Below are 22645 nucleotides of genomic sequence, written 5' to 3'. Positions count from 1 at the left end.
CCTGGCAATTTTTTACATGATCTGTTAACACAATACGAAAATAACAAATTTTGGGTCAACATAATAGCTAATCAGGTCGTTATCGGGTCACATGATGAGGACCCGTTAATAATGGATCACATGATGAGGACCTGTTAATAACGGGTCCTTAACATGTTTACACGAGAATAACATGCGGGTAACCCGTTTTGACATGTTAAGAAACAAGTTATTTTGATGATTTTAATTTTTTTAAACAACTAAAAACAATTACTATAAAATACAATAGTCATAGAGAATATGTATATATGTATATTAATTTGTATTATTGTATTTTATTCTATATAAATTTAAAAATTTATTTTTTATTTCTATAGTATACTATAGGCAAGTAGTGAGATTACAAAATTATAAAACACCTTAAACATAAAAATATCAAGTAAAAATACCAAAGCATTGAAAATAGAAATATCAAGTAATTTAAAAATACCAAACACATGTGAATGGTTGACGATGTTTGGTTTTTTATTCTTAGTTTATGTGCAAGAGAGTGTTAATGTGGAAAGCATTAATGAAAACATCGCCAATATAACTCTTGAAGACGATATATCAAGCCAAAGTTCCAATACTATTTTCTTAATGATTGATGAAAATTGAAGGGTTTTATTGTTAAAAACATGCAAGGTTTCTCAACCTTGAAACGCAACTTCCTTTATTTTGCATATCTTTAAATATTTGGTATTTTGTAGTAATGTACTACCTGGGCTTTAAGCCATTCGAAGGAAGAATCGAAAGGGCGATCCGGAAATCAGCCGAGGGAGCATAATCAAGACATTTTGTGTTTGATTTCCAGACATATTTCGCTCACACCTATGTTTTAAACATTGATAGGCCATTATTAAGCGTCGGGTAGGGTCCTAACTGGTGGCCTAGGGTTTTTTTTTTTTTTTCTTATCTTAATTATTAAATTTATTATATGACATATAAATAAGTGCATATTTATACTTAAAACAAATAAATAAATAAAAACTATACTTCTAATGGGGAAATATAAAATGCAAAATATAAATCAATTATAAAGTACTACAATTTGTTGACAACATCAAAGAGCTATGGCAAAGATAGACGAACACATTGCATCCTTGGTTTTCTTTTTTTGTTTGGGAAAGAGTGAGTCAAGATTCAAAGTCAATTAAAAAAAAAAAAGACAATCACCTATTCCACCTAGGCCCGCTTAGGCGCCATACCTGATTTTCTAACCAACTAGTATTTAATCGTGGTGCTAGCCAGCTGTATAAACCCTTTTTTAGAACATCGATTCACACTGCTTTCATCATCTGTCCTTCGCCTTTCTTCATTGGTCATTAGACCACATATTTTTCATCAATCTATAGAATTAAAAATAAAAATTAAAAACTTCAAACGAATTGGTTAACAAACTAGCTCTTAAGTTTTAATTTTGTACCAAAATGTAGTGAAGACTTATAGAAACCTAAAGTATTCCACTGTCCAAGTCGAAGTCCATATTGAAAGCTACCAATTTGTATTTACTACAACGGATGTGATCGATATTAAGATTTTACTAGTCTCTAAGAGAGGAATACGACTTGCTAGAATATACCCACCAGTTTTCCAATGGTGGAAAGTACTGCCCTTTGCTTCTAGTAGAGTCAGCTGGACCTTGAGTTTGGAAGTGGTATGGTGGAGCGCGGTCCTTTTCTTTGAGTTGTTGAAATTCCCAGTGCCTCAACAAATTCTATTTCTTTCTTGCACAGGTAGGGATGGAGGTTGAGATATTCACAGCACCGCGATAATTCAATGAGCAAGCCAACTTCGTCCCTGAACTCAAGTCTTCCCCTTGACCCATGTATCCTATCAAGGGAAGGGTGATCGACGGGACCAGACTTTACATCTCTTCCTTGCCAATTGGCTTTTTCTTCGTATGATTGTGTACCCAAAACTCATTGAGAACTGAAAGCAGTAGAAAAGTGGAGAAAAATAAAATCCAAACCTCAAAACTCGGAAGTGTAATTGTATCAGTATCAATGTGACTCCTTATTGTCTTTAAAGTGTTGCGGTCATTTGTGGAAGAATTTAAGCTAGGGTTGTAAACATTGATTGCATAAACTCAACTCAATTAATTATGAGTGAGGTATGGACTTCATTATATAGAGATTACAAGATGAGGTTGGTTACAGTATAAACATATTATCTGATTACATGTGAAATTCAAAACTAAGTTACACATGAGTTTTAGATGAGGAAGGATTGTGATTCATTTCTATCTGTTGAAGAGGTTGAAGAGTATCCAACTTGTGTAGCTGACTTGGAGAGACCTTTACCATGCATTTCTGACGTGGAGAAAGATCTTGAATAGTTGGTTTATCACGCCCCGTAAGCTGAGTGGGCGTTGACAAACATGAAGCTTGGAAATGAGATAACTAAAACGAGCTGTGGATAAACCCTTGGTTAAGAGATCTGCGATTTGGTCAGCGGATGAAACATATCCCATAACCAGTTCATTGCGAATTACTTTTTCTCTAACATAATGATAATCAACTTCCACATGATGCATACGAGCCTGATAAACTGGATTGGAAGCTACTACCAATGCACTGATATTGTCACATCACAATCGTGGTGGATTGAGAGGCAGATGAAGATCACGGAATATGTGGCGGAACCAAGACAAAGTGGCAGAGGTATAGGCCATTTTTCGATACTCAGTCTCTGTACTAGAGCGAGACACACCTCTTTGTTTTTTAGAACTCCAAGAGATTAAGTTATCCCCTAGAAAAATGCAATGACCACCAGTGGAGCGACGATCATCGGGGTCACCAGCATAGTTTGCATCTGCAAAGGCTGTTAGGGACAACGAACTGGGTTTGTAAACTATACCGCGATCATGAGTGGCTTTCAAATAACGAAGAATGCGCTTGACTGCAACCCAATGTGTAGTGGTGGGTGAATGCATATACTGACAGACTTGATTTACAGCGAAAGCAATGTCAGGTCGTGTGAATAAGAGGTATTGGAGAGCCCCAACAACACTTCGAAAATTTGTACCATCATCCAAGGGCTCACCCTCATACAGTCTAAACTTGCGGCTAGGAAGGGCTGGAGTAGACAATGGTTTGGCGTCAGCCATTTTAGTGCGTTTGAGTAGGTCCAGGATATATTTTGATTGTGTTAAATACATGGCCGTCGATGTTCTCGTAATTTCCATTCCCAAAAAATAATGCAAGGCCCCAAGGTCCTTCATTGAAAATTTGTTTCCCAATTGTTGAATCAATGTGGAGATGTGGGATGGATTATTACCTGTAACAAGAATGTCATCAACGTAGATGAGTAAATAAATAACAGTAGTTCTATTGAAGTAAATGAACAGCGAAGAATCTTCCATTGATGCATGAAACCCGAGCTCTTCCAAATGTTGAGAGAAACACTGAAACCAGGCACGGGGGGCCTATTTTAAGCCGTATAAGGACCGTCGAAGACGACATACATGTGTTGGAAATTGTGGATCGACAAAGCCAGAAGGTTGGCGCATGTATACTTCCTCAGTTAAAGAACCATGGAGAAACGCATTTTTGACATCAAGCTGGCGTATTTGCCAATTAAAATGAAGAGCCACAGAGAGAATAAGTCTGATGGTAGCATGAGTGACGACAGGACTAAACGTCTCGCTGTAATCGATTCCTTCTTGTTGACGAAAAAAATTAGCAACAAGACGTGCTTTAAATCTTTCAATGGAACCGTCAGATTTACGTTTAATACGGTACACCCATTTATTTGGTAGAACATTCATGGCAGAATGAAAAGGAACCAGGGACCACATTTCTGTTTGTTGCAGAGCATTGAACTCTTCTGCCATTGCCATACGCCATTCAGGGTACCTATTTGCCTGTGTAAAACAAGTAGGCTCAACTATTTCATTAGTCACATCAGAAACAAGCGCATATTTGGGATTGGGTTTTTGAATGCCATCCTTTGAACGTGTGACCATGGAGTGAACAGGTTGAATGTGTCCTGGAGAGGAAGATGAGACAGGAGCAACACCTATTGCATTCGTAGAGGATAGGATTGGGGATAGGGCAGGTATAGAGTGTACAGGTGAGATGGGTGATGGTGATGGAATAGGATTGTTTAATATAGGTGAATAGGTAAGATGAGGTTGTGTGGATGATATAGTGGGAGGGATGGGGGGTGCAGATTTCGTGGGAAAGTAGGTGGAATAGGGTTAGGTTGTGTGGATGTTATGGTGTGATGCATGGGATGGTGTGGGTTTTGAGGGAAAGTAGGAGAAATAGGGTTAGGTTGGGTGGATAGTAAGGTGGGATGCGGATTTGGTGGGAAAGTAATGGAGCTAGGATTCCTAAGGGGATTTATTAAAGGATAGGGATCAATGGTCAGTACCGTAGATGACTGGGAGGATGAAGGCTTTGTAGAAATGGATTCTTTGTAGGGAAAAGTGGTTTCATCAAATAAGACATGACGTGACAAAAATATGCGACCCGTGGACATATCTAAACACCTATAACCTTGTTGATTTAATGAATAACCTAAGTAAACACAACGTTTGGAACGAAATTGTAACTTATTAGTATTATAGGGACGAAGATATGGAAAATATGCACACCCAAAAACTTTAAGAAAATCATATTTAGGAGATTTGTGAAACAACTTTTGGAATGGAGACTCATTATGGAGAACTCTAGTTGGTAAACGATTGATCAAATAAGTTGCTGTATGAAAAACATCATCCCAAAATGAAGTTAGTAAGGATGAATGAGCAAGTAGTGTGAGACCAGTTTCAACTATATGACGATGTTTACATTCAGAAATGCTGTTTTGTTCGGGATGATGTGGACATGTAAAGCGATGTAAAACTCCATGTTGAGTCAAAAAGGTTTTAAAAGTGTTGTTTACGTACTCTCCTCCTCCATCGGTTTGGAGTGATTTAATTTTAGTATTAAACATGTTTTCAACTAGTTTCTTGAATGACGCAAAAGTAGAAAAAAACATCGGATTTTAATTTTAATGGATATAACCAAGAGTAGCGAGAATAATCATCAATAAATACTACATAATATTTAAAACCATTGATAGAAAATGAAGGTGAAGTCCATACATCGGAATGAACCAATTCTAATGGAGACAAAGACCTAGAAGCTGACAATTGAAAAGGTAACTTGTGACTCTTACCCATGGGACATGAGTGACAGAACTCACTAGTGACAACGCCTTTAATGGGCAATTTATTCCTAGAAACCAAACTTTTTAAAATATGAGTAGATGGATGACCTAACCTAGAGTGCCAAATTGAATTGGACACTCTAGTACCTAAAAATGCAGACACACCTTTATTTGATGATGAAACACCAGAGAAGGGGTATAAACCATTTCTACTCGGGCTTTGTAAAAGCATCCTCCCCGTGTGAAGGTCCTGAACAGAATACGAATTAGGATATAAGGTTAGAGAGCAGTTATTTTCATTTGTAAAGCGATGGATGGAAATAATATTGGTTGATGCATGTGGGCATAGGAGGGTATTGGGTAATCTAAATGTGGAGTTAGGTGTACGAATGCAAGTGTTGCCTATGTGTGAAACTGTCAAACCTGTTCCACCAACAACTCTATTGACTTGGTCCATGCCATTATAAGGATGAGGATTTGAAATATTGGCAGAATTATTTGTGATGTGAGCATTGGCCCCTGAGTCAAACAACCACTCCTATATGGCAGGTGCTGTGGCAGAAGCAGAAGGTGCCGTAGCAGCAAAAGCTTGCAATCGGGGTGCAAGGATGCGTCCCTCATAAGACATGTTTAGGTGGTTGAAACATTCGATCGCAGAATGGCCATGACGACTACAGATTTGACATTGAATGCGTCTAGTAGTTAAAGTACCTTGGGAAGGAGCTGTGCCGAGAATCCCATCATTTTGGCGAGAGTGGGAGCCTGGGTGAGGGTTAGACCCGTGGTGAGAGTGTGACCCTTGATTAGAGTTGGACCCTTGGTGAGAGTGAGGAGAGTTGCAGTGGCGATTGGAAGATCCACGACCACTATTGAAATGACTACGACTTCGAAACCCAGTAGAGGATCCTCGTCCTCAAAAATATGCAAGTGTACGATTGCCATAGCGGCCTGCTACAAGGGCAGTGAGGCTGTTGTCAGTACCAAATGCAGAATGCATTTTCTGTCGTCTTTCAGTGCTAAGGAGAAGTGATTCCAAAGCACTGTAGGTAATGGCCTCATCACGAGCTTGGGCTGAGGCAACGGTGCTTTCATAGGCAGGGCCTACATTGTTGAGAATGATGGCAACAACGTCGGAGTCTGAAATAGGAGCACCAGAGAGAGAGTATTTGCGAGACAATTAATTTTATCCAAAAATTCGGAAATGGAAGAATCACCTATGTGAGTATTCATCAACTCACTGTGGAGTTGGAGAAGACGACCGGTTGACTGAGAAGCATATCGATCACGTAGGGTTGTCCATGCAGAATGGGAGCTAGTTTTCCCAATTAAAGCAGCAAGTACGGTAGGGTGAATAGAAGAGTTGATCCAGGACATAACAGTGGCATCCTGTTGGATTGAAGTTTCGAAGTCGGGATTGACTGTGTCATTGATGTTGCCATCATCATCTTTCAGGAATGCTGGAGGACACTTACTGGTTCCTTCTACAAAGGAAACAAGATTGCGACTGCGGAGGAGATGTAGCATTTAGGCGTGCCAGAGGGGGTAGTTGGTACGATCAAGTTTGATCGTGAGAAAATTGGAGACATTTGGGAGGGGAATGGGAAAGGAAGAATGAGAAGCCATGGAAGGAGAGAAAAACAAAAATTTTGTCATTAGACTTTAGCTTAGAGATACCATGAAAGAATTTAAGCTAGGGTTGTAAACATTGATTGCATAAACTCAACTCAATTAATTATGAGTGAGGTATGGACTTCATTATATAGAGATTACAAGATGAGGTTGGTTACAGTATAAACATATCATCTGATTACATTTGAAATTCAAAACTAAGTTACACATGAGTTTTAGATAAGGAAGGATTGTGATTCCTTTCTATCTGTTGAAGAGGTTGAAGAGTATCCAACTTGTGTAGCTGACTTGGAGAGACCTTTACCATGCATTTCTGACGTGAAGAGAGATCTTGAATAGTTGGTTTATCAATTTGAAATGCTATCATAGTTATATATGCACATTGTCTTGCGTTTTTTTCCTTCATATTTTCAAATTTGAATAATCAACAAAGAATTATAGTTTGAAAGTTTCCACTGATGCTGTCAAGAATAAAAATGCATAGCATATTGTGTTCTTAAGATTTTCACGTGTCGTATATCTGGGTGTATGTGTAATATGGACAGCCAAAAGAGCAACACAGAAGGATTCAATATTAAAACAGCTTTTTGTTTTCTTACATTCGTTTTTCGTTCTTTTCTTTTCTTTTACAAATTAAATATATAGTAATCATATGTATTTTATTTAGCATGTAAATAATACATATTAAATTTAATACATTGTTCACGTATCTTTTCTAGATATTTCATAATTGGGAAGTAATAAGGAATGCGACATCCCTACACAACGTGGTTAAAAAGTTTGTCGAAGATACTAAATCAGGAAGTTCAATTTCGGCAGAGCTCAATGCGTTTTCGCAATGAACAATTTCGTCTTGTACTTGTGTGAGTATTTGGGAGACCGATTTGTCATTATCTTTGATCCCTCTCACTGAGAAAGCAAAACCGTCTACGGCAAAATCATATGAATCTGCACATTGTTTTACTGCTTCGAAGCTCTTAGCAATACCTTTGCCGGTGGTATTGAGCGCATTGACAAAGAAAGCTTTGCTTTTTTGAGCATTTGTTAGTGCTAATTTAACAATGGTTGTATCAAGATCTTTGAGATTAGATGCTGATCGAGTTGGAATATCTTTCCAAAGAGATTTTACACATTGATTGTAGTTGTAGCCGAATCGGTCTTGGGTTTGCTTGCAAACACTACTAATCAATGAAGACGTTGTTGCATTTACAAATGGTGTTGGAGACGATGAGAGACATAAGAGCAAGGATGCAATGAAAGTTGCATATCCAATTGAGGAGTCCATTGCTCAAGGTATATATTTCTTAAATTGATGCTAAAGTGATCACAAATTATTTGTTTGATTTAAGCAATGGATGAATGGAGATCATATTTATAATTAAACAACTCAAGGAGGGGGTACGCGCAGGTCTAAATTTAAGAGCACAAAAGGTAAAGAAACCCATTTCTTTTGACGTGTTTAGTTTTCTGTTCCCTTAGTTTTTGTTTTTTCTCTTACGTACTAAATAATAACGCATTGGATGCAAACCACCTAACCTATTCTAGTTTAATTAACCAACTCCTCCTTTCTAGAAACTCCAACATAACCAAAAGTGATGCATGCTTATCAAAAAGATTTATTTCATTACATCGCAAAGATTAATTTAAGCCATTTCGTTTGTTTTTTTTTTTTTTTTTTTTTTTTTTTTTTTTTTTTTTTTTTTTAACAAATTCATCTACATCCATTTTTACTTATCAATATATATGATGTTAGAAGAATAAAAAAAATTCGCATTGACAATGTTAAAAGAGTCTCTTTTAGCCTATTTTGTCTTGTTCGGTTAGCAGTTTAGGAGGCTCGAGCCTTATTAAGCGCAGTTACGATAGGTGGCCTATGGGCGTGGGAACATGGACGTAGACCTGACAATTTCTTATACGACATGTTAACACGACATGTAAATGACACAAAAATAATGGGTTTCGGGTCAACACGATAACTAATTGGGTCGTTATCGGGTTACACGATAAAGACCCGTTATTAACTGGTCTTTAACAGGTTTACACAAGAGTGATGTAAGATCACACATCGCTTAAGGGAGTGATCTTTATATGTATATTCCCATCTCTACCTAGCACAAGGCCTTTTGGGAGCTCACTGGCTTCGGGTTCCATGGGAACTCCGAAGTTAAGTGAGTAGCGCGCGAGAACACTCCCATGATGGGTGACCCACTGGGAAGTTCCCAGGCCCACTCCACCACCATAGCACAATAGGTGGCCTATGGGCGTGGGAACATGGTCGTGGCCCAAAGCGGACAATATCGTGCTATGGTGGTGGAGCAGGCTCGGGATGTGGTGGACCCTAGGCTGGGATGTGACAGTGACATGCGGGTAACCCGTTTCGACATGTTAAGAAAAAAGTTATATTGATGATTTATTAGCAACCCCCACTTAATGTTGAATAAACCCCACAATTTAAATGATTTATATATCTAATATGTAATGACAATTTCGACCTTATAAGATTTAAAAATAAATAAAATTCTAAATACACCCCAAATCATTTTTTATATGCATATCCCAAATTTTTTTTTTTTTTTTTTTTTTTTGTTTTTTTGTTTTATAAGATTTCAACTCTCAAAATCACTCTTAACCTCCATTGGTAGAACACGTCCACTCATTCTCTAGGGTCGGGCATGTTGGGATGCCATTAACTTACATAATGCTAGTGGCAAAACACGTCCACTTATTCTTCAGAGCCATTGTTGATCTTTACATGCGCTTTCAATTACCATTATTTTTGTGGCAACAAATTAATTTTCACCAATCAGAAATTTACTCAAGATTAAGCTCAACTTTCTCCACTAGCAAACTTTGACAAACTTTGAAAAGAAAAAGAGCAAAGTTTGACTACCATGTGTCTACATGTCAGAACAGTTGTGTCTCGTGGTTCAGATAGGCAAATTATGTGCGTCACCTTCAACTGAATTACTAATGCCATATATCTCATGTAGTTCATACTTCATCCCATTCACCCAAAGAATCTACTTGACAACCCTAAGCCTAACTTGGAATTCACCTTTCTCTATCTAAAACAATTTTAGTTATCTAGGAGTATGTTGTTATAGACACGAGGCTTCCCTCTGATCTATCATAGGCAAAAGGGCACATCTATAGGATTTATATCCAAGTCAGCTACTTTTAGTAACATTGTATCCTCAAACATTGAGAAGTTAATTCTAGCTCTGTGGGGCTACCTGAACTTGTGGCCTAAACCTTGTTCAAAATGTACCGTCACAGGTGGATGAAAGTTAAAATGTATTGTCATTTTTAGGATACAACTCCTCGCTGATAAATGTTCATTAGTTAGAAAAACGTTGAGCAAATCCTTGTTACTAAACAATAATGTAAGGGAAAAAGTTGAGCAAATCGATCCTTGTATGACGTGAATGATTTTGTATCAAATGGTACATAGCACAGACAAAAAACGAAGAAAGAAACTATTGTGAAGAGTATGAGATGTATGTAGAAAATGCAAGGTGTATGTAGAAAATTTAAGGTGTATGTTGATAGTGTGAGGTGTGAGGGTATTATGGGAATACACGTGGGGTGTATTAAGATAAATTTAATTGAAAAAGCAAATGTGGGGTGTATTAAGTTTGTGGGGTGCTAATATAATAAGCCTTTTTTAACTATTGAAAACACTTACTATAAAATACAATAGCCATAGAGTATATGTATATATGTATATTAATATGTATTAGTGTATTGTTATTCTATATAAATTTAAAATTTTAATTTTAATTTATTTATTTTATAGTATACTATAGGCAAATAGTGAGATTAAAAAATTATAAAACACATTAAACATAAAAATATCAAGTAATTTAAAAATACCAAAGACATTAAAATTAAAAATATCAAGTAATTTAAAAATACCAAACACATTTTAATGGTTTATGATGTTTGGTTTTTTATGCTTGGTTTATGTGGAAGAGTGTTAATGTGGAAAGCATTAATGAAAACATCGTCAATATAACTCTTGAAAACAATATCTCAAGCCAAAGTTCCAATACCATTTCTTTGATGATTGATGAAAATTGAAGGGTTTTATTGTTAAAAACGTGCAAGGCTTCTCAACCTCGAAACGCAACTCCCTTCATTTTGCATATCTTTAAACATTTGGTATTTTGTAGTAATGTACTAATGTTTTTTCATTAAGCTCTTATTTTGGGGGTGTTGGAAATTATATATTGTAATATATAATTATCCAAGTTTGTCAGTTATTCTAACTTTTTCTCTAGTTGTTTATATTAATCTCATATATAATTGATGTCGTGAATTTCTTTATGATTATTATCATTGGAATTATATTGTTATTTTTCATATTTTCTAATATTGCTCCAATAGGGGGTATGTAATACTTGAAAGTCAAATGCTTTTTTCTTTTCTTTTTTTTAATGTTTTGAAGTAATATTTATGTGACAACGTGGTATGCATATACTAATTTAGTATTATGTTTTTCATTTTTTGGGATCAAATTAGGTTTTTCATAAAATAGATTTTCTTTAACGGGTAGCGGGTCGAATCATTTGGGTCATATTACCCGTTTACTTTAACGGATCTTACACGACACGACCTGTTAAGATATCAGGTATGTCACGAAAACGACATGAATGCCAGGTCTAAACAATTCACATATAGGTAGCAGTTCATAAGCAATTTACGTAGACATGTATAATTAAACAGATTAAATAAAATAAAAATGAAATACTCATCTGTTTGGGACGAATAATTTGATCTTCATGGCACTTGATTTGTATAAGATTTCAGATTATAAACGTATAAATTCACTGTTCTTAAGATTATATTTTGTCGGAGCTTGGTGTAACAGGTTATGGTGCCCTACCCTCCAAAGTACAAAAACATGATATCCTCATAAGCACACATTCGCAATACTCATGTCAAATGAAGAACTCAATTCTTTCCTTTGACATTGGCAACTATATGTTCAACGACACAATAAATAGAGCTATTTATATAGAACAATGTCGGAAAACGCAAGTTCGACAACGTCACAATAGAATTTATAACAAGGATTATTAATGGGAAGGAATGACGTTTCACAAAGTATAACTCCTACACTTGACTTCAATTATAAAATAAATGGAATGAATTAGCTAGCAACATATTTGGGTGTAAATGAAAATTTTCTGCAGGTACACCATCTTCTATTGATATAAATGAAAATACAAGGTAAGGCAATGATGATGAAAAGAAACGTGTGAAAAGAAAAGAAACAATAATCATAAAAGGAGGGATTGCAATGCAGGAACCATTCGATATTAATTAGTCTGACCTTATAGTGTTTCATTCATTAGTATTTACTATCACTTTGAATCTCATGTTTTTTGGGTTACAAGACGAGGGCATGTATCTAAAGTGAGAATACTTCACAATTATGCAGCCTTATGTTCCACACTCATTCACAACCTCCTCATTTTGCTGCTTCTATATTACAACCCCAATCACAACGTACTCAAGTTGCTGCTTCTTCATCACAGGTTCAGCCTCACTCAGTCACTACAAATGACAATAGGCGTAGGTAAAAGGCTCCAGTCAAACAAGGAAGGCCATGGAAAGTGTAGTTGATCAGAAAGTGTGATCTGTGTTTTGAATATAACATTGATGATCTTGTTTTGTTAACTAAAACCTTATTTTGCTTGCGTTTGGTTGAGTGGAATTGCTCTTGTTCATTATTTGTCAAAGAGAAAAAAAAAAAAAATATGGTAATACCTGCTCCAAGAAAAAGAGTAATTTCGCTGTTCTTGAAGGCAATCACGCCATATGCTAATTCTCATACCAGGGCATGTGATGTGTGGATTGAAAAGAAGGGAAAAATAAAATGAAAGATAGGAGTTGGTGGGTAGAAAGACGGGGGAAGTTTTGTTTTTATTTTATTTTTCAGTTTTTCAATTACTTTTAAAAGTGAAACAACTTATCTACCCTTATATATTGTGCTTCTTCCATTTACTCAATTGGGATGGAATATATGAAAAACTGAAATTGGCTAAAAGAATTAGTTTGAATTCTTAGTTTTCCAATAGAAAAGTTTAGGGGAAAAATTAAAAGCTAAGTGAAAGTTCAAAAATCAACAATTTACTCGATTAAATAAACCAAAAGAACAAGAGCCAGAGGCATCAATGACAGTGTTCCCAAAGAAGATGATTGAACCATTAAGCCACATGACCGATTGGTCTAGATCACAAAGCCGCCAGTTACTTGGAGGAGGTCTTATGCTGGACTCACGCAAATGATGTTTATCAAAATTAAAATATTCATTAAGCAATTATAAAAATAGGGGCTAACGACCATCACGTAAACAAACATTATGTTTATACGACTCCAGCAAATGTTACCAAAAACTGGTTCTGCAAAAACTGCAGTGCAGCTCACGTTGCGCTATCTGTGAATTAAATATATCAAATTTAATATAAACAACTAGGAATAAACAAAGTTGATGCCTGCATCTTAACAAACTGAGAGGGAAAAAATATTGCTAAGTCTTTGGATAATAATTTCTAAATTGTCTTTGATACATGACTTGAAAATTTTGAGGAGTTTTGGATCATAGATCGATGATGGCGAAGGACTCAAAAACTGGGGTGGTTGGTTCAACAATTTCAATGATTTTCTTGCTTACAATTGGTTTGCTTTATGCTGCATTCACCCCCAATATTAATCCCTTTGAAACATGTAAGTTTTCTTAATTTTCGATTTAGTTTAGTCACATTTCGTTAATTAAGCGAAGGTAATGGTTGTGATTAAGATTATCCTTGTTTCACTGTAGCCATGATTTCACTAATTTTTGAGTTTTGAAATTGAAGGGATGCACGCCAGAAAAGATGATAAAGTCATTGGAGTGGAAGAGCCTCTCAATTCTCTCTTCAGAAGACTAGTTAGAGGTTTCTTTTTCGTTCATTACCATTCTGATTATGTACTTATTTTTTCATGAATCGAACGTAAAACATGGGGTGCTGAATTAAAATGTTTTTAACCACTTGAGCTACCATTATGGCTGACCCAATTCATGATTTCTTGTTTTGATTGCGTAAGTAATATGAAATTATGAACTGCAGGGGTAGATCGAATTCAACTCGAAACCACCGGGTTTTCTTGCCACTCCGACGTTCACTCGGAAGTGTGCGTGGCTAATAGACCAGTTATAGTTGACAAGAATGCTTTAACAGTTTATGTACCTTCAAATGAAGCCCAAGTTGAATACAAGGTTCAGCCATATGCAAGGAAAGAGGATGGGACTGCAATGAAGGCTGTCACACCAGTGCAAATACTGCATGGAAACATTAGTACTCCTCCGGCTTGCAATTTTTCTTACAACATCCCAGCTATAATATTCTCTTCTGGTGGCTTCACCGGAAACCTATTTCACGAATTCAATGAGATCATCATCCCCTTGTTCATCATGTCACGCCGCTTTCGATCCCAGCTTCAGTTTGTCATAACTGATTTTAAGCCATGGTGGGTTAGCAAGTACGAACGAATTCTATCATCGTTGTCCAGTTATGATGTGATAAATTCGGTTGAGAATGGAAGTGCTCACTGCTATCCTGGAGCTGTCATAGGCCTTAAGTTTCATGACAACTTAGCGCTAAATTCTTCCGACATTCCAGGAGGGTACTCCATGTTTGACTTCAAGCAGTTCCTAAGAGAATCATACATGCTGAAAATGAAGGATGTCTCAAATCAGATGGGGGAAAAACCAGTGCTGGTTCTTATATCTCGTCGCAAAACAAGGAAGTTTTTGAATGAAGATAAGATGGTGGAAATGATGGAAGAATTAGGCTTTCAGGTTATCGCTGCAACGCCTAACCAGACATCTAACTTGGACACATTTTCGGGCTTAGTGAACTCTTGTAGCGTCATGGTTGGGGCTCACGGTGCTGGCCTTACAAATGCACTGTTCTTGCCAGCTGGGGCAGTGTTGGTGCAAGTGGTACCGCTGGGCCTAGATTGGCCATCAGCTAACTATTATGGTGGACCGGCGAGTGAAATGGGGCTAAATTACTTGGAATACAAGATTAAACCAGAGGAGAGTTCACTGATTGATGACTATGGTCCAGATCACCCGGTCATCACGGATCCCATGTCTATTTCCTTGAAGGGCTATCGGGCTTTTAGGGCTGTGTACGTTGATGGACAAAATCTGAAGGTTAACATGGTGAGGTTCCGAGAAACCCTCGCTGAAGCTCTAAAACTTGTTGGAGGCTCCACTCCTTCAAATTAAAGAACCAAACATTGTAGTACTTGGTAGAATTCAACTGTTTGCAAATATGTATCAAATGTTGATAGCCATTTATTGTAAGTAGCTTCCTGTCAGGCTCAAGTTCTAAGCAATCATAATTGGGCATGAAAACACAATAATTTCCTACAATTGATTGAAGGAGCCTCCAGCATTCTCTGATTTCATTCCCATGACATAAATAAATGCGTATCATCTAAAAACAAAAATTGCATATCAAAATGCTAAGTTGATAAAAAACTTTGCACTAATAATATTTGTAGGTCGAAGTTCACATAGGCAAAAAATTACTCCTCAAGAAATAAATCCACTAGCACTAAATTTGGAAGTGGTGCTACAATCAAGCAACATGTTTTTACATTTTCAATCATGTTCATGCATGAATTTTCTATCTCATCTCATAACTTCATTCATGATCACACACAAATGAAATCATGTGGTTAGCGCAACTTGATGCCCTAAACACCCACTATCATGTGTTCATGACGTAAGACATGAAGCGCAAGAAGGACCAATTAACAACACAAGAAAAGAGAGTGATAAATTCATCACCATCATTTCTCCTTCTCAACCTATCCTGCCACCCTTATCTTAAAACTCCAGTACTATGCCATCACCATCACCCTTGGAATGCCTGCCTCCATAGTAAGTGATAGAGATCCTGTATTTCTGAGTGCATTTTGGAAGGAGTTCTTCAAACTCCAAGGTTCTAAACTTTGTTTAAGCTCTGGTTGTCACCCCCAAACTGATGGGTAGACTGAGGTGCTCAATAGGTGCTTAGAAACCTATTTGAGGTGTTTTACCAGTGCTCACCCTAGGAAGTGGTTGCATTGGCTTACATGGGCTGAGTGGAGTTACAGTCGAGCAACATGTTTTTACATTTTCAATCATGTTCCTGCATGATTTTTCTATCTCGTCTCATAACTTCATTCATGATCACACACGAATGAAATCATGTGATTAGTGAGACTTGATGCCCTAATCACCCACCATCATGTGCTCATGACATAGGATCTGAAGCGCAAGAAAGACCAATTAACAACACAAGAAAAGAGAAGGATAAATTGATCACTATCATTTCTCCTTCTTCTCCACCTATCCCGCCACCCTCATCTTCAAACACCAGTACTATACCATCACCATCACCCTCCCCACCATCAACACAACCACCCCCACCCCCTCCTTCTCTTCCCCCAACTTCTATTCATCTTGTGCAGACTAGATCCAAATCTGGGATCTTTAAACCCAAAGTTTTCTCAGCCACTAAACATCCCTACCCTCTCATCTTTTTCTCGATTATACCTTCTACCTATATTCAAGCCTCTCGATTATATACCTTCTACCTATATCTAGTTTTTTCTTAATTCTATGCTACCCATAAAAATATCTCCTTATCATGGGTTGCGACATATAACATGATTAACATTCACTCCATGACCAACAATCTTATTCAGTAATGAACATCAAACAAGGCCATACAAACAAGCTCTTCAAATTCCAAGAGGAATCAAAAGTGGCCTGCAAACGTGGAAATCAACGGAAATCAAGCGAAAGGCTATCCGATAACTAATTGAGAGCCCCTACTATACTCTATAAGGCTATTCTTTGTTATATGAAAGTATTCCAGACAAGTTTCAACCAAAAAAAAAGTATTCCAGACAAGAACCGACCACAGCAAAGAAATAACCAACAGAATTATTCCTGTGAAACAAAAAACAAGCAGCCTTATCACCCAACGAATCATTACCCAAAGTTTGTAGAGTACTGAGGGAAAATAGCCACCCTTAATTTTAGCTGCTTCTGGAAATTCAGGTCCTTTAAGGAAAGGGATTCCTATTTTTCAAAAAAAATAGAAACACCCTCTTGACCATTATATTTGACTTTAACGAAATTTTATACCTGAGATTAAATCATAGGCCACAGAATTTCAATCACAGGTTTCATTAAAGCCAAATATAATGATTAAGAGGATGTTCCTATTTTTTTCGAAAAATAGGAATCCCTTCCCTTAAAAGGCTTCCTCTAGAAAATAGCCACCCTTAATTTTAGTTGCTTCTTTAGTGTTCATCATAATGATCATCAAGGAAGCCGCAGAATTCTCCGCATCTCGTTTTCTTGGCTTTTCATCTCCTGTCTTATGTAGCACACCATCCAAAGTTTCAATTTCAACTGATGATACAAATCTCTTCTCATGCTCAGGACCAAATTCTTTCTCAATTCTACAGTAGAAAAGGTAAATGTATGCGTGGATTATTTATAAATATTATTGACAACATAATTCTAAAGGTAAATTATCTATTGCATCCTCAAGTTTGGATGCAATTACAACTTCTTACATCTTTAAAACATTTCAATTTCATACATTTGTTATTATTTCATTTCAATTCCGTACAACCGTCTCAATTTCTCTTAATTTTCTATTATCTACTTACGCGATCTCACGGGTCCATTATACTTGTGCCATGTGGATTAAAAATTACTAAAATAACTTTTACTTATAGAAAGTGCCCATTCTCTCCTTCTCCACCCCACCCTTTCCTTTCTGTCTCTTCTTCTCTTGGCCTCCGTCCACCCCTCACTATTCTCTCTCTTCTTCTCTGGGAGCCACTCGACTCCCTCGCTTCCCTTGACCAACTCTGCCTCTTACGATATGCACCGGCATGGTGGTGCTTTGTCTTTCTTCTTCCTCCCTTTCTATTTGCGCTGCTCCCATCTCAGAGTCCCCGCCTTGCTAGCACTAAGCACTAAAATAGAAACTCCATTGCAACCCACCCATTTGCAAACCCAAAACAACCAAAAATGCTAGAAAATCTATGAATTTCGAAGCATTGAAGCAAAGATTGAAAAGTGGCTCAAATCACAAAAATCCATCACAACCCACCAAACTATGAGAACCCAGATCCGCACCAACCAAGGAAAACCCACAGGTTATGCAAGAACCCAGAAAACGGGGCAAACTCGACTGCGTTCGACCACTACATGACAGAAGCCGGAGGCAGAGAAAGAGGCTTCAACAAGGGATCTGATTGAGATTTGTTATTTCTCTTTAAGGCGGCTCCGAATTTCCTACGGATCCGCTTCGATTTACCGTACGAGCCAACGAAATCGACGAGGAAGAGTCCGCTGCGAAGAGGCTGGATGGCAGGGGAGCGACCATTACTGGAGTATTGAACGAGCTTCGAAATCGGCGTCACTGACCGTAACGCCATTGTTGGAAGTCACAGAAAGCACAGAAAGAGAAAGAGTGGGGTGGGGGTTGAGTTAGAGAGAGAAGGAGAAGTGTGTGGCAGCGGAAAGGGAGATAGAGGTGTGGCTGGATGAAGATTACGGCTGGGGTTGAAGGGGGAGGAGCTGACGGAGAGGTTGAAGAGAAGTGTAGAAGTAAGGGTGGACCCACTATTATTTGAAATCAAATTATACTTTAATTTATTTTTCTTTTTATATTAACATTTCTAAGTAAAATTATTTTTGTATTAATTTTTAATCAACATGGCACAAGTATAATGGGCCCGTGAGATCCATCTAAGCAGATAATGAAAAAATTAACGAAATTGAAATGAAATAATAGCAAAGGTATGAAATTGAAATATTTTAAAGATGTTGTAAACGTTGTAATTACATCCACACTTGAGGGTGCAAGATGTAATTTACCCTAATTCTAAAAGGAAAGTGTTATTTGTATTCCAAAAATATCATTTCACACTCCTCACAAATATATTTTTCTTTTTTAACATAGAAAGTTTGGAACGTAGAATGAGATTTTCGAAGTGCTAATAACAATTTCCTTCTAAAAACACAATTTTTTTTTTTTTTTTTTTTTTTTTTTTTTGGTTTTTGAATATGTTCATACCTGTAAGTTGGTTTACGGATCCTCTTCTTCTCACAAAGCTCCTTCAAAATCTTTTTAGGTTCATTTTCAGCAACAACTTCAAACGACCCATAGCTTATGCCGAATTTGGACAACTTAGATAGGGCTTCTCTTGCAGCATGACGCTTGGCAATTGAAATATTTTTACCATAAGCCGAGGCAATGCGGTTTCCATCAACATACACATGACAAATACTTATATTTTTATCATAATTTCTCGCCTTCTCAATCTCAAAGCGCTTTCCATGCTTTTGGCAAAACTTAAACAACTTTGACACAGGGTGATCCAGCAAGTCTTCAAGAGTAACCATAGGCTCCAAAATATGCTTAAATGTCTACAAATGTACCACAGCAGATAACACAAAAACCACTAGTTAAAGTTCAAACCAACTTACAAACCCTAATTACAAACTCAATAAGAGGTTTCCATAATTGTCATATAAAATGAAACAAGCTATAATGAAATACGCACCTTCCATAGTTTGTGCAGATCAAAGTTCAAGTCAATGTATATGGCAGCTGCCACTGCTTCCACAATATCTGCAAGAGGATGATTGGGTTGCATAGTCCCACCATATAAAAGATCCGTCTCATCTTCTTCATTCGAAACCGCTTTGGCAAACTCCCCAACCTAAAACTTAAATCAAAATATTGCTCATAAAACTAAGAGTAAAAGTACCATTACTTAACGACAAATGATTTATACAAATTTCAAAAAGGAAAACTTACATCAAAAGAGGTAAATATATACAACGCTAGAGACACCAGCTTTTAAAATACTAACTATTGTGACAGCGTTTAGAAATAAGAAAGAAAGTTTCACACTAGTTAATTAATTGGTAACCAAAAGTGCATGTAATATGCTAATGTCTCTAGCTAATTATATATGAGTATACCCTTTGGAATTCAATTTTTTTTTCAACTAAAACCGACCATGATAAATTTTTCTAATAATAACTAAATGATTAGGCTCTAACTAAGCAATAACCAAACTTAATTACACCTCATATGATTGACTTTGTGTCTATTATAGGAATGTCAACGATTCAATTTGGGGATAGAAATGCTATATCCATCTCCATAACCACGAAAATTAACCATATCTATAACCGCCAATTAACCATCGGGTATTATCCATAGCCATACCCACCGGGTAACGGATTCCTTATCGGTTAACTGTTATACCCATCTTTGCCAATACAAAAAATATATTCGTTTAATTGACTCATGATAATTTAGTAAATATTAATTTCGTCATTAAATATTTGATATATAAAATGATTTAATGAATGGATCTTGTGGAGCATAAAAATTAAAGCTAAACATTGATAAAGTTGGCTGATTTTTTATATCTCTCATAAGTATTATTGGTCTGGATTCTCATAGATTTTGATTCATATCAAAACTTTTTAACTTACCCACAAAATGTAACTCACACAGTGCAACTTTTGTATTCTCAATGTAATGGATTCGGTGAATATAAAAAAAAATATATATATATATTATATATAATTATATATTTACTATTATATTATATATAATTCGGTTCGGATTTGAGAACGGATACGGATTGAGAACTCTTATAACCATATCCAAAACCATAACCGAATATTTTCACGGTTTTTCCCCATATCCAAATTATATCCGAATTTTCATACTCAAATCCAATCAATTCGGACAGTTATTCACTGTTATTAGATTTAACGGTTAAGAATTGTCATCCCTAATCAATTACTTGTTATCTACGTTTATTTTGCATTATTTCATTCAATTAAACCTTCTCAAATGCACATTCTCAAATGCTTATGCGGACTTTTAGTTTTATTCAAACTTATATGGAGTTGATGTAACTTTGTTTTGAGGATAGCTAACTTTCAAAGTTGTTTGTGCGAGACACTGTTTTTCCTTTCGATCGGATTGAAATTTCTGGTAAGGTTTTTTTCGAGACTCATTTATGCACCTTATCCTCATTTTGTACGAATTCCACTCACTTCAATAAATATTGTACTTGTTCTAAAAAAAAAAATTTGCTTATGTGGACTTGGAAAAGAAAATTTTAAATGTCATAATTTCAATGCATATTAATAACAAAAATTACATGATATTAGACTTTTGATTCCTTATATGGTTGTTTTCACATTTGTGTAAAAATGAGCATTTTTTTTCCTTTTCAAATAATTGTAACAGGTACATTAGTATTTCTTACAATATAAAAATATTTTTTTTTGTTAATTTAACCACGTCGACATGCATTGGCTCAATTCCTTTACACTAATATGGTAAAAGGCCATTTGCATAAACATGCTATTGTATTCAAACTTACCACTATTTTACATATAAATATAAATATTTTACATTTTTTTTCTTTCTTCAGGTTATATATATTAGGATATATCAGTAATTTAAAAAAAAAAAAAAAGGGAAGATGGTATTTGCCTAAAAAAAAAAAAAAAAAAAAAAAAAAAAAAAAAAAAAAAAAAAAAAAAAAAAAAAAAAAAAAAAAAAAAAAACTCACTCTGCACGATTCCATTTCCTTATATTTTGTGTACTTTTTTAGTGTGTCAATAAAAGCTTAAGCTCCTGTGGAAATTAAAAATTAAAAAAATTAAAAAAAAAACCTCCACAAATTGCAAAATGCAAATTCAACTTGCAAAGTACTAAAATAATAATGTATGAAATAATTAAAAGAAACCAGAGAGCACAAACAATGACCTGAATTTCGAGAGCAGGAGAATTGTGACGAAGGCAGTGATCAAACCCATGTTTTACAGCAGCGCGTGCGAACTTCATCGTACTAACATTGGTGGACCGGAGCTTAGAGAAGTCACCTTGATTCATGTCGGGGTAAACAAGAAAGAGGTGCTTACTCATAGCCATGCCAAGGGCAGCGTCACCGAGCACAGCTAAACGCTCATACGATGGGAAGTTTGTGACGGAGGGGTGTGTGAGAGCTTCCTCTAGAAGCCTCTTGTTCTTGAAGTTGTGGCCTACGATTTTCTCCATGGCCGTCACTTTATCTTTCATTTCAGGCGATGGCGGGAGCTCGCGATCGAGGGATGCTGAGGTAGTGCTGAAGACTGTCATGTTGCTGAATTGGAAGATCGTCGTTGATGTATGTTGAAGCAAAACTAGCTAGTTGGATTTGGAATTGGATACCAGAAAATAACTCTTGAGTTGTGATGGAAAGCAATTAGGTTAAGCAACCTTAATAGTAAAAGTAAAGTAAGGAATAAGAATGTTAAAGGAAAACAGAAAGAGAAAGGGTAAAACAGTTTAGCCGATGTTGTCATCTGGGGATTGGTTGATGAATCATCGGATTCTATTCCCCGTTTGCGTCCAGATCCAATGGTCTGGCAGCCAGCTGGCATGATAATATTTTTATTTAAAATTAAACACAAACATTAATTAATAAAAACTGATTATAAGATGTACGATAAATTAACACGATTTACGAATTCTTATAATTCTCACCAAAATGATCCAGAGAGGATCCTGTTGGAGATATTACAGCCTCAAATATAATTCCTAACCTAACCTTAAAGAGATGAAACGCAACAATTTCTTAGTAGGGTGATGCTATCCTCATATTCTCATACGCTTTCTGGTAAATTTTCAAATTTAACACGTGAACAACACAAATAGAATGACGTAGAACGCATGTGGCCATTAGTGGATCA

General features: G+C 36.3%; 4 protein-coding genes across 4 annotated transcripts; 1 reads left to right on the top strand and 3 right to left on the bottom strand.

Annotated features, from left to right (window-relative positions):
- Positions 1 to 5384: 5384 nt before the first annotated feature.
- On the bottom strand, positions 5385 to 6699 carry LOC148697841 (uncharacterized). Its single transcript, XM_088690308.1, has 4 exons — positions 6414 to 6699; positions 6109 to 6312; positions 5599 to 5694; positions 5385 to 5425 (listed from the first exon to the last, which is right to left on the bottom strand). Exons 1-4 carry the CDS (start codon positions 6697 to 6699, stop codon positions 5385 to 5387), a joined length of 627 nt encoding a protein of 208 aa, XP_088546434.1.
- An 829-nt stretch (positions 6700 to 7528) lies between these two features.
- LOC137714815 (uncharacterized) lies at positions 7529 to 8089 on the bottom strand. Its single transcript, XM_068453946.2, has one exon. The coding sequence runs from the start codon at positions 8087 to 8089 to the stop codon at positions 7529 to 7531; it is 561 nt and encodes a 186-aa protein (XP_068310047.2).
- A 5252-nt stretch (positions 8090 to 13341) lies between these two features.
- LOC137715086 (alpha-1,3-arabinosyltransferase XAT3-like) lies at positions 13342 to 15232 on the top strand. The gene is made up of 3 exons (XM_068454308.2): positions 13342 to 13536; positions 13668 to 13745; positions 13920 to 15232. Exons 1-3 carry the CDS (start codon positions 13419 to 13421, stop codon positions 15083 to 15085), a joined length of 1362 nt encoding a protein of 453 aa, XP_068310409.2. The 5' UTR covers positions 13342 to 13418; the 3' UTR covers positions 15086 to 15232.
- Positions 15233 to 16663: 1431 nt separating this feature from the next.
- Positions 16664 to 22205, bottom strand: LOC137714486 (ribonuclease 3-like protein 2). The gene is made up of 4 exons (XM_068453688.2): positions 21681 to 22205; positions 19441 to 19599; positions 18951 to 19303; positions 16664 to 17319 (listed from the first exon to the last, which is right to left on the bottom strand). The coding sequence occupies exons 1-4, from the start codon at positions 22050 to 22052 to the stop codon at positions 17109 to 17111; spliced, it is 1095 nt and encodes a 364-aa protein (XP_068309789.2). The 5' UTR covers positions 22053 to 22205; the 3' UTR covers positions 16664 to 17108.
- Between the last annotated feature and the right edge of the window lie 440 nt (positions 22206 to 22645).

Source organism: Pyrus communis, chromosome 3 (assembly GCF_041283825.1).
Source record: "Pyrus communis isolate YQ-2024b chromosome 3, ASM4128382v1, whole genome shotgun sequence".
Lineage (NCBI taxonomy): Eukaryota > Viridiplantae > Streptophyta > Magnoliopsida > Rosales > Rosaceae > Pyrus > Pyrus communis.
The sequence above is the reverse complement of the archived record's forward strand: the minus strand, read 5'-3'. Positions and strand labels throughout refer to the sequence as shown.

What these genes read in the sequence shown, in the direction of transcription:
- LOC148697841 (XM_088690308.1), bottom strand. Translation starts at nt 6,699, where the DNA reads ATGCTACATCTCCTCCGCAGTCGCAATCTTGTTTCCTTTGTAGAAGGA. An exon ending in TCGTCTTCTCCAACTCCACA is followed by an intron (nt 6,313 to 6,413) that starts GTGAGTTGATGA and finishes CTCCTATTTCAG; the next exon opens with ACTCCGACGTTGTTGCCATC. An exon ending in TAGAGTTGTTGGTGGAACAG is followed by an intron (nt 5,426 to 5,598) that starts GTTTGACAGTTT and finishes TATTCTGTTCAG; the next exon opens with GACCTTCACACGGGGAGGAT.
- LOC137714815 (XM_068453946.2), bottom strand. Translation starts at nt 8,089, where the DNA reads ATGGACTCCTCAATTGGATATGCAACTTTCATTGCATCCTTGCTCTTA.
- LOC137715086 (XM_068454308.2), top strand. Translation starts at nt 13,419, where the DNA reads ATGATGGCGAAGGACTCAAAAACTGGGGTGGTTGGTTCAACAATTTCA. An exon ending in TATTAATCCCTTTGAAACAT is followed by an intron (nt 13,537 to 13,667) that starts GTAAGTTTTCTT and finishes TTGAAATTGAAG; the next exon opens with GGATGCACGCCAGAAAAGAT. An exon ending in CTTCAGAAGACTAGTTAGAG is followed by an intron (nt 13,746 to 13,919) that starts GTTTCTTTTTCG and finishes TATGAACTGCAG; the next exon opens with GGGTAGATCGAATTCAACTC.
- LOC137714486 (XM_068453688.2), bottom strand. Translation starts at nt 22,052, where the DNA reads ATGACAGTCTTCAGCACTACCTCAGCATCCCTCGATCGCGAGCTCCCG. An exon ending in CTCCTGCTCTCGAAATTCAG is followed by an intron (nt 19,600 to 21,680) that starts GTCATTGTTTGT and finishes TTTAAGTTTTAG; the next exon opens with GTTGGGGAGTTTGCCAAAGC. An exon ending in ATCCGTAAACCAACTTACAG is followed by an intron (nt 17,320 to 18,950) that starts GTATGAACATAT and finishes TTTCTACTGTAG; the next exon opens with AATTGAGAAAGAATTTGGTC.